The 11,392-nt window shown below is 40.6% G+C and overlaps 2 protein-coding genes across 4 annotated transcripts in view; one reads left to right on the top strand and one right to left on the bottom strand.

Annotated features, from left to right (window-relative positions):
* The first annotated feature begins 32 nt into the window (after positions 1-32).
* LOC106952157 (elongation of very long chain fatty acids protein 4-like) lies at positions 33-4,889 on the top strand. The gene is made up of 8 exons (XM_015040095.1): positions 33-281; positions 354-411; positions 1,351-1,538; positions 3,704-3,784; positions 3,877-3,933; positions 4,030-4,144; positions 4,338-4,465; positions 4,565-4,889. The coding sequence occupies exons 2-8, from the start codon at positions 354-356 to the stop codon at positions 4,727-4,729; spliced, it is 792 nt and encodes a 263-aa protein (XP_014895581.1). The 5' UTR covers positions 33-281; the 3' UTR covers positions 4,730-4,889.
* LOC106952155 (zinc finger protein GLIS1-like) overlaps positions 4,842-11,392 on the bottom strand; it is a 65,321-nt gene continuing 58,770 nt past the window's right edge. Inside the window, exons 7-10 of one of the 3 annotated variants that reach the window (XM_015040092.1) lie at positions 8,150-8,286; positions 7,299-7,454; positions 7,127-7,206; positions 4,842-5,195 (exon numbers count right to left, since the gene is read on the bottom strand). In XM_015040092.1, coding sequence (XP_014895578.1) covers positions 5,178-5,195; positions 7,127-7,206; positions 7,299-7,454; positions 8,150-8,286 — 391 coding nt within the window. In that variant the 3' untranslated portion in view covers positions 4,842-5,177. Of the gene's footprint in view, positions 7,207-7,298; positions 7,455-8,149; positions 8,287-11,392 lie in introns of all 3 variants that reach the window. The other 2 variants (XM_015040091.1, XM_015040090.1) reach the window with 2 other exon arrangements.

Genomic DNA, 11,392 nt, shown 5'->3' on the forward strand with positions numbered 1-11,392 from the left:
ACAGGAAGTGGTGTCATCGCCTATATCTCTCAAAGTAAAAGTTGAAGAAACTGTTTTGGAGAACACCTCCAAAGTTTTCCGTTCACAAAACTTTAAAATAGGGTTTCGGGGCATATGTCCCACTTGAAAAATTTTCAGCTATTTTCTTAAACGCCCTGTATTTATGCTTTTTTTTTTTTTTTTTCCCCCCCCCTTTCCGTGATTACACAAAAACCTGGAGCAGCGTCCAAAGGTTCTCGGGCGCTGTCATCAAGGGGCGATAACTGAACCCGGTTTGCAAAGTGAGTGTACGTTTAAATTTAAAACATTTTGTGAATTCCTCACCCTTAGTAACATGTGTTCCTATGTTGTAGATGGCTTCAGCAGGGAACCATGTCCTTTCTGTGCACCAGTGGATTTTGGAGAATGGAGGTATGATGATTGCTGTCCGTCCAACCTACTTTCCCATCCAGTTATTTTTGCGTACGCATGTGTTGCAGCAGAGGACATGAGTAAAATTGACACATCTGAGTGGGACTTGGGGCGCTGCAGCTGTGCTCTCCGCATTGACCAGTTGCACAAGGAACGCTCTGTGGCTTGCTACATGATTTGTCTCCATGACTTGTATTGTGTTATCAGTTTTCCCTCATGGCAGTGTGAGAAACAGGAAGCCATTAACTTGCCCGACGAAAGTCGTCGTCGTTGTTTTTCAGTGCATTTTTTGAATGTGTTGCCAATATCATTGGTTGGAAGTATGGTGGCTTGAAAACGTCCCTACTCCCCTATTAAAGTAGTAGATTGGTCATGAGGCCACTGTGTCATTTTGAAATATGTGGCACATAATGTTGCACTTGTATAATTCAGTTGAAAAACCAATAGCTTTGTTAGATGAAAAAATAAATACATAAAAAGGTCCATAAGCCCAGTTTTAGCAGTGCGCACACATCCTCAGATTAAGACATTCACGAAGCATCATCTGAATCAACTGCTTTATTCAGCGTTCTTTGGTAGGAGTCTGTGTCCATGCATTTTGACTTGAAAAGATTTGCTTACATTGACTTGTAAAGTCCACAAATTTTCAGAATAATTTAGTTGTAAGTTTAAGTAACCTTTCGAAAGTTTGGATGTTTGTTTTGGTGGCTATGTACAGCAGGCAAGAGGCGGGTAAATAAAGTCCATCACAAAGCAGATATTACTATATTTGTGCTGATTTTTGTTTGTTGCAACAATTGCTTTTCAGTTTTAAATATATAGTCTTATAAAGAAGCAGTTCTCCATTTTCTGTAAAGCTGCTTCCTTCGCTGTGTTGAAGTGGATTGTGATACATCTGTGTGCATTCGTGTTCTGACATGTCCCTTTTACGTCCTCCAGACAACAGGACGGACCCCTGGCCGCTGGTGTACTCCCCCCTGCCGGTGACTTTCATCTTCCTGGGTTACCTCTGTATGATCTGGGTCGGTTCTCATCTGATGAAAACCCGGAAGCCTTTTGAGCTCAAAACAGTTCTCATCGTTTATAACTTCTCCATGGTTGGCTTGTCCGCATACATGTTCTACGAGGTGTGTGTTGTTTTGTCTCCCGTTAGATGACAAATCTAGTTATTAAAGACGAAGGCAGTAATGAAAATATCTCTCCGTTCAAGCGTTTCCAGTTATCTCATTTCAGTTTTGCCTCTACTTGGTAGTCTGTGTTTCATGTGATTTAGGAAAATTAGAACACACATTAAATAATCTGTTTTTTGCAAAATGAGACAAGGTTCATTTCCAATCTAGCTTTAATTTCTTCACAGATGTTCTCATATTTTTCTCAGTCAGCCTCTGAATCAGGGTAGGAATAATGCTGGTTTTTGTGATGGTGAGGTGGCCCGGTCCTGCTGCATCAACTCAGTTGCTAGGTAACAAAAGAGTGGTTGAGTTAGTCGATCCCACTCACCTTCTTTAGCTGGCTGAGCCACCAAAGCTTTTCCTCTGCCTACATCCCCCAGAATGCTGTGCGGCTCTGGCTCAGAGTTGAGTGACACTATTGAATATTCTTTCACTTGATGCTTTTCTCAGAGAACAAAGACTTCCCTTGATACTTCTCCAGTCTCTTTCTTATTCTACATTCCTGGATTTAAATATCAGTGGTAGCAAGAGTCTGCTGTAAATCCCATTATGATATTTTAGGGCTTATAGGAGATTTCTTTAATCATCTTTTGGTGAACTCACACCAAATCCCCTGATCTGGGCATGTTGATGTTTTTTTGAGTGTCATCTACTTATAGACTAATTCTCTGTGTAGGTTGATTTTAAATCCTCTCTGAGGTCAAACTTTTGTTTTAAATTTACCTAGAATTTCATATTCCATTTAGATTTCAGTTAAAATAATAAAAAAAAAAAATGTATTCAACATAATGCAGAAGTTAAAACCAGATCCCAAAAGCCATTAGTCAGTGTATAAAAGAAATCATTCTAAAAGTGTAGGGACTTAAAGTAACATTTAACGTCTCAAATGGAAACAACAAAAGGTAGAATGGTTTAGAGCTCACTGATCACTTTTGACTGAAAACAAAGATGGTGTTAAAATATTAATCTCCATGAAGTTTGCACAGTAAATCTGAAAAGTGATCTGTGATCTCCAGCCTTTTCTGCCTTTGTAATTTCTCTCTATTTTGCAGCTTTGCAGCACCTATTTTAGGCTCTGTCTGTTGCAACAGAGCAGCTCAGTTTTATTGAAAAAAAGTTTATTTTTTCTATTAGCTGATAATTAGGTGTTGATAGTATAAATTTCCTTGCGTTGAAGCTGCTGATGTTGGGGAAAAAAAGAGGCTTCATCATTGAGGTTAACAGATTATTTATGTGCCCAGCCGGTGAGGTTTCAGTTTCCAGAACAGGACTTATAAGTGATTCTGCTATTTGGAGTAATTTGAATAAAAACTGGGACTTTCGGGGCCAGTGGGTCAGTGGAGGAAGATATGAATAAACCACATACTAAGAGCAAAACTGGCGGTGGCTCGGTGGTTTTCTGGGGATGCTTTGCTTCCCGAGACACTGGAATCCTGCAGCACATTGCGGACAAGATGGATTTAATAAAGCATCATGGAATTCTGGGACAAGAAGGTTTAATGAAGCTTTGGCATCAATAAACCTTCATACAGGGGACAGTGGTCCCAAACATATCTCAGTCTGCCAACGCTTGGGTTCAGAAGAAGTCCTTAGAGGAGCCATCCTCGTAGACTGGCTTGAACTTTTCGTTGGGATTTAAAAAATTACGTTTCATAAATCCAAGATTCTTACTGAACTGGAGGTCTTCACCCAGGAGTAGTGGGCTAATATTGTTGAGACTGCAGAGCATTAAAAGTGGCATTTTGTGTTTAACATGAAGGAAACACTGGTGGTGATTGTGTTGACCTATTTTAAATGGTTCTCGACTGATTTGTTGATTGCAAACAGCCGCTACTTTTTTTTTTTTTTGCCAATAAGTCTTACTTGTAGAGGGTGATGAAAAATGTTCTTTGTAACTGTTCTGGCTCCAGTACCTTGAAACTAATTGCAGAATCTGTGTTAAATAAAATAAAAATAAAAAAATAAAAATAAAAACACTTGAGTGAATTTCAGTGGTCAGGGATGCACAGACACTTATTTTTAGACAAACTAAAACAGGACAGAAAATTTATCAGTAAACGGCTTTTTATAAAAAAAAAAAATCACTTCATCTCCCATCTCAATTTCTTGGCTGTTTTCAGTTCCTGGTCACATCATGGCTCTCAAACTACAGCCTGCTCTGTCAGCCTGTGGACTACAGTGAGACACCGCTGCCCTTAAGGGTAAGAGTTCATATTTTAGTTCAGCAGAGCATTAGAAAGACAGAGTAGCTGTCGCTGAATCAATATTTTTTATCTATTTATTTTTTCTGCAGATGGCCAGTGTTTGTTGGTGGTTTTTCTTTTCTAAGATCATAGAGCTCCTTGACACGGTACTTTGTTTCTTCCCACTTTGCCTTATCCCATTTGTTTTAATGAGTTTGAATGCAGCTGTGACTGATATTACATCCTGTGTTCCTGTGGAGCAGTTCTTCTTCGTCTTGAGGAAGAAGAATAGTCAGCTGACCTTCCTTCATGTTTACCATCATGGCACCATGATCTTCAACTGGTGGGCAGGAGTAAAGTATGTGGCTGGAGGACAATGTGAGTGAGGTTTGAATTCATCTTGAACAAATGCATTTCAATAGGATTCACATGACTGACCAACACAAAGTTGGAAATAACTGTGAAGCCGACCCTTAACAGACTGAGGGTTTTTCAATCTCGCCTACACATTTTGCTTAATTTTCTTCACTTGTTGGGGTTTTTGTTTGTGTTTCTGCCGCACACTCCACAGCTTTCTTCATCGGCCTTGTCAACACCTTCGTCCACATCATCATGTACACTTATTACGGCCTGTCTGCGTTCGGTCCTCACATGCAGAAGCACCTTTGGTGGAAGAAATACCTCACTATACTGCAGCTGGTTGGTTGCTCCAGAACTTTCTGGCTGTTGCTTCTGTCAAGAGGTACAATCGCAAAACGTGTCATTTAATCTGATCTGAATCCCCATTTGCCATTGCAGCTGCAGTTCCTGCTCTTCTTCCTTCACACCGGCTACAACCTGATCACCGAGTGCGACTTCCCAGACTCTATGAACTTAGCGGTGTTTGGTTATGTTCTTACCCTCATAGTGCTCTTTTCTAACTTCTACTACCAGCAATACCTCCATAAGAGGAAGCACAAGTGAGGCAACGTCAAGGAGCTGACGTCATTACCCAGAGTAGCCAGACGGCAGCTGCAGTATTATCCTGTCCACTAGAGGGCACAACCAGCTCACAAGTCTTGAGGGGTTTTTTTTGTTTTTTTTTCTGAACATACTTATAAACGATATGAACTGTTTCAATCTCCTCTGTGTGATTTTATTTTCTTAAATGACACTCAAATGGTTGTTGTAAACAAACTGTACATTTTATACACATAATATTATTATTAATAATGATAATCATTATAATTGGAGGCCTGGCTGTCTCTGCAGTATTACAGGACTAATGAGCCAGAAACCTCCCTCCACAAAAAAAAAAACAAACAAATAAAATAAAATTCAAACACAGGAAGAAAACATTTAACACTTACAGAAATGGAACTTTTTTTTGTCACTGATAAAAACATCACAGCAAATTGATATATTTTACACTTCAGTCCACAAACAGAAGCTGTAGATTAAAGAGAAAAAAAAAATGTGGTTCAAATGGTGAACAACACATCTCATGTTATTTGGAAATTCATACTTTGAACTGAAGACAGTCTGGTTCTGTTGTAATTAGTTTCAGTAACGGATGAGAACTTTGCTCAAATACATTTCCAGAACAAAACTGTCCATGTAAACATTGTGCATTTCAAATTTCTGCCTCGAGTTGTGAGATCTATTCACCATATCTGTTCACTTCGATTTTGCTGATGCAGCTGAATTTGAGATGGGGTGGGGGGCGAAAGGAGAAATATGTGGATTTTATTTTGCTAGACATTGTCAAGTTTTCTGCCTGGTAACAATAAATTGGCTGAAATCAAACCTCAGATCTAAAGCAGCCTCAAATTGGAAAAAAAAAAGACCAATATTTCACTTAAACTAGCTTTTCAAATTACAATTTTTTAGTTGTGATGTTTGTTCATCATTTTCTACTCCCAATATAACCACTTGTGTTTATCATGTAAATCATTCAAAGAATGATTCCTTGTTGCTGAAATGTGCTACACAAATAAACTCGACTTGAGCTGCCCTTTAAAACAGTTTCTACAGCAAGATTTATTTCACAAATTAACCTAATTTTCTTTAATAATTTATGTGGAGATGAATAACCGAACCAGTGCCTGCAAAAGTATCAATACCCCATGAACTTTTCCACTTCGCTGTCATGAGGACACCGGCGTCCTCAGGGACCCAGTGGATTACATGACTTGGACGTGACGGTTAAAGGGTTAAGTAAGTTACGAAAGAAAACCAACCTCTATGTGACAGACCAGCAGAGAGTAGTGCATAATTGGGAAGAGGAGGAAAAATCTATATTTTTGTACAACTACAAACTGCATTTCTAACCTGCCCATCTGAATCAATAATTTGTAGAATCACCTTTTGATACGGTGACCACTGCAAGTCTTTTGTTGGTATGTTTGTCACCGTTTTCACATATCGATAAGAAAACCTTTGTCCAGTATTTCTTGTGCAATAATCCAAGTTCAGTCCGATTCGAGTGTCTGTGAACAGTAGCAATTGTTGCAGCAGGTTCTCAGTTGGATATAGATCTGGATGTTGACTAGGCCATTGTAAGACACAAATATGGTTTGATCTAAACCTAAACCATTCCCTGGCAGCTCTGACTGTCTGTTCAGGGTCGCTGTGCTGCTGGATGATGAGCCTTTGCTCCAGTTTCGAGTCTTTTGCAAACTTTAACAGTTTTTCTTGTGCTCTATTTAGGTCCCACCATCTTCCCAACAACTCTGACAAATATTCCTGGTTAAGATGAGGAAGGTTATGAGCACACCATGAAGCTGCCACAACCATGTTTCACGGTAAGGATGATGTATTTGGAGACGTGCACGCTACGGTGTTAGTTTTCTGCTACAACAGAGTAATGTCTGTAGCAGAAAAGTTAAATTTGGTATCAAAGTCTTCTTCATGTTTAGATCTGGACCTTCTGGGATATGGGAGAAATCTCTTTGTTAGGTGTGTGAGAATAAAGGGAGATGAAGACAAACTTCCTTTTCACAGTCATGCACTACTTTGTGTCGGTCTCTGACAAATTTGACAAAATGCGGAAAAGTTGAAGGGGTATGTAAAGCTTTTGTAGGCGTCTATGCCTAATTGCGATTTGTGTTTTTATACCTTTAAATCAGGCAGTGCATCAGGTACCATTTTTACAGGCTATGGCGTTTGTTTAGTTCAGTTGGTTACTATCTGGTGGATACGTCAGAATGACCTTAGAAGAGGTTTTGATTTCACTTTTGGGAAAAGAAACAGGGGCTGAAGATGAAGATGCGCATTGGTGGGCGGTTGTGCAGCGTGGCGCAACAAAAAAAACAAAGTTCGGATCTATGTTTCTGTGTAGACCGACGACACGTGGCTCAAGTTGCGGTCGAAGCTGCCCACCTGAAAGAAAATGCTGTCGTCGGTGCTGGAGGAATACTGGCATCCCGAGCCCCCCTGCAGCTCCTGGGTCCCGCCGAATCCTGGTGCAGATGTTTATATTATAACACTTTTAAGAGCACATTTTCACTTCTGGTACGAAGATTAGTCGAAAAAATATATATATTTTTTTTACCTGTAGGTCCAGTGTTGCTGGTGGGCATGTGAAAGCCATTGTGCTGATGGGAGGAGTAGTTGTGAGCATCTCCTGGGACGTGGACGCCGCCGACCGTCTGCTCCATCCTGTAGGAGTCTCCAAAATGGAAGCAGCTCTGAAAGCTGGCTTGGTATTCTAAGAAATGAAGGCGGGATGTGGAGGAAAGGAGAGAAAATTATAGAAGCCACACTGGATCAGCTGCCACCAGCATCCACTGTGCCTCTGATTGGTTCTAATGTCTGCCCCATCCGGCTCAAACCTCATGTGGATCTCACATTATGACAATGCTATATTTGTGCTTTGCTAACTCTGCCAGCCTTATACTGTGCTGCGTTTGTCCCCGCAGCCTCGGCTCGTACTCGGAATCAACCGCAGGAGTCTTGATAATGGGAGAGAAGCCGTTCCTGGAGCACTTTTACGCAACTCCCCGACCGCAGTGTGGTTACAGAGGCAGCCGTGTGGAGATCTTTACAGGAAAAACAGTGTTTAGGACATTTTGGGGGAAAAGGCTCCAGAGTGACAGCTGAGATGGCTGAATGCATGAGCCAGCAGTTTGTTGGCCAATCCAGCGATGGTAATAGGCTTCCGGCATGTGGTTCTCCCAGCTCTAATCTTTTCTTCTTTTTTTTTACCTTAACAGCGCTCTGACAGAGACAACTTCCTCTCAATAAGGGCCTTTGATGTGGATCTACTGATATGATTTGCATTTGAAAATCATTGCCGTGTTCACAATTTTAGTTACCTTGCCAGCCAACCCTGCTATAGCACGGATAGCATTAAAAGACAACAGAATTTCTGTAACAAATTCATAACCTTTGGGTTAGCTTTACCGTCAGTGGCATGTTGTTGATGGTGGTAATGTGGGTAGGGCTTGTGGTGAGAGTGAGCATGTTGTTTCTCCTGTGAAAGAGGAGGAGGAGTTCCTGTTGCCTTCATGCCAGGAGACAGGAGGGGGCCTGACAGCCTGCTGGGACAAAAAAAAAATAAAAAAATAAAAAACACAGGACATCAAATGAAAACCTCTGATCTGCAACTGCATCATTCCTAAGAGTCTCAGAAATCTCCAATAAAATGCTTTGTGCCTTTATGACATCTCAGCCAAAGCAGGAGCTACATGCTGGACTGAGTACTCCACATGATTTGACAAACCCAGCAGAACACTTCCTGATCCAAACACACTCACAGGGAAGCAAACTCGTCCAGGCATGTGGAAATTTAGGTTCCCCACACATAATCCAATTTCTACCAAGTATTATGGTCTTTAGGTCAACAAACATCATTTAAGAGAACGAACACACACACACACACTTACGACTGCACTAGTCATGATTTCTAGATTCATGGCTCCAAGAGCGTAGCAAACAAAATCAACAATATCCCCTGGCAAACAAATCTACCAGAGAAAATCCAAGTGAAGGGGAGAAAGCCCAGACTTTGCTGGAAGCGGGAATTTTTTTTCGAGAGGAATTGCAAAAAAAAAAAAAGTAATAACTTCAGTTATGTTGTTCAAAAAAAGTGAAAATAATGCAAATATGAATGAGACACACAGTGACGTATTTCCACTGCTTTTTTCCGTTCACTTCATAGGTTCTCCATGGTGTTTCGGTTTGGTGAGTTTTTTGGGCCGTTCAGCACAGTGATAAAATGTTCATGAAACCAGGTCTGGGTACTTTTGGCTCTGCGCAGAGGTTGCCAAGTCCTGCTGGAAAATGAAATCAGCATCTCCATAAAATCTGTCAGCAGAGTATAGTACAGAGTGCATTAAAGTGTCCTGCTGGATGCCAGTGCTGGCTTTGGACTTGATAAAAACACAAGTGGACCAACACCAGCAGATGAAAGGGCTCCAAGGCTTCTGGCATCATGTCAGGGTCAACAGTGGCTCAGCACAAGAAGTGCGACAGTTTCAGGTCGTGTGCTGGAAACGTCTCTGTGTGGTGACCAATTGAAGCATTTACTACTGCTGGGGAATTTCACAAATTCGTGAATGTACTTTGCTTCAAAATCTACTTAAGGCTGCAATTATCACTATTTGTCAGTCTTTTTCAGCCACATTTTCTTCCACATAACTTTCCATTTGTATCCGTGGTTACAGCACTTTGTGACATCCAGCTTCTTTAACAGACGTTTTTTGTCTTTGATAAAGTCTTCCCTATTACAGGTTGTAACCTAACACTTATATGTTAAAAATTATCAATGAATCTGAACCAGGAGTTTCACATCTTAAATTTAATTACTTAAGAAAAAATAATCTTTCCATTATATTTTATACTAAGCTTTTAAAATCCATTCTAAACATTGCATAAGTTTGAAGATAACTGTGTAAGCATCAACTGTAAAATAATTTATCAAGTTGTAAAATATTTTTCATTTTACAAATTAAGTAAAGTGAAAAATATTTCCAAAACTAAAGAGTACACCTTCATTGACAGATTTTCAGAGGTACTAATTTGTATCTTACAAGCCTCACAAAAAAAAAAAAAAAATCTTGCATACTCTGAGGATGCTGCAGCATCAGTCGAGCAAAAACAAAGTTCGCCTACAGCTCAGAACAAGCAATTAAATAAGTTGATGTTAAACAGTTGACATCCAGTTAATGAAATAAACTCAAGTCCAGACTCGGAGGTAACAGACGTGCCTTTAAAATGAGTAAATTCAGCAGCTACTTACGACTGCATATCAGGAATGCCAACACATAAACTGCTGCTGTGTTACTACGTGCCGCAGTGCTGCGGAGGCATATGGTTTGCAGTAAGCTCTGTGCGAACGTGATGACAGAGCGTTGCTCCAGGCGGCTGAGCCCTCAGATGACTGTTCATTCGCTGGCCTGGCTGGAGCCCCACTGCATGACCTACTGCTCTGTGCACGAAGGCCGTCCCGCCCAGCACTCAGGCGCTGGCAGGGGCTTGAGCAGGACGTTTGGACGGTGAAGGGAGAAGGTAGCGTTTGAACTGCAGGAGAAGCAACTTTGCAGCTTCGCTGCCAATACTGGATTTATTTTTAACAGCCGGAAAATTTAGCTTGAGGCTCACCGTATTTACTTTCTATCAATAGAGATCCTTGTGAATCTGTAAATGTTTTTAGGAAAGGTTGTGGCTGTTTTCTGAGGTCACGCTTTTGCTCCTTTATGTTGTCAGATTTTTTTTAATTTTATTTATTTTATTTTATTTTTTAAGATCTGTAGATTTAACGAAAGATCAATCAGGCTTCCAGCTAGACAAGTGCAAATACATTTCCTTTAATTTGTTTAACTCAGTTTCACAACCTAATTAGGTTGTTCTAAGTATACATTTGACATGTAGAAACTATATTGTTAATATGGTACACTAAATAATTTCTATCAAATATTGAAGTCTGTTTTCATTCTTTAACTAATTTAGGTCAAAGTTATGGTTAAATTAAAACAGTGGTTCCCAAACTTTTTTTTTTTTTTTCCTGGGACCCTTTCCTAACATTTTCTGGGATCCCCCTATGGATTACAAATAGCTGTCTGGTTGAACGACGTGTCTTGGGGGCGAAGGGGAATCGGCTTTTTTGGGGGGCAAAATAAGTGAATCGTAGCTGAACATAGACAACAACACCAATAGCCTACAAGCTACTTGTTAACAAGCTTGAGGTGCTGTATTGATATTAGCTAGTCACTTTACCTGTATCCAGCAGCTTTACTCAACTCAGTCGGTTAGTTTTGGGGGAAAACTGTGAAAAGTTGTTTGCGTTTTGCTGGTTTGCTGCCATGACTCTAACACACCTGAGTAGCTCCGCCCAGCAGCAGCAGGTCTCCTTCACTGCCGCACAGGTGTAAACCCAGCGCGAGCGTCGAAGCGCTCATGTTGCGTTTAAGGGCGGCTCGGTAAAACAGGTTACCACATGTTGGCAACGGATTAAACAGTTTTAAATGCTGCCAAAAGTGACAGAGGACACATATATGGGAAGTGTGGAAACTCCTGCTGTATCGAATTGACAGAGGAATAACAGAGTTGGCCATTCTAAGGTAAAAATCCAGCGCATACAGCGTTCATGTGTTTTTTTTTTTTTTTTTTTTTCCAGACGGCTTCCCCGCCCCCCCCCCCCCGCAA

This window comes from Poecilia latipinna, unplaced genomic scaffold, assembly GCF_001443285.1.
Source record: "Poecilia latipinna isolate Pla-1442-1.1 unplaced genomic scaffold, P_latipinna-1.0 Scaffold495, whole genome shotgun sequence".
Classification (NCBI taxonomy): Eukaryota; Metazoa; Chordata; class Actinopteri; order Cyprinodontiformes; family Poeciliidae; genus Poecilia; species Poecilia latipinna.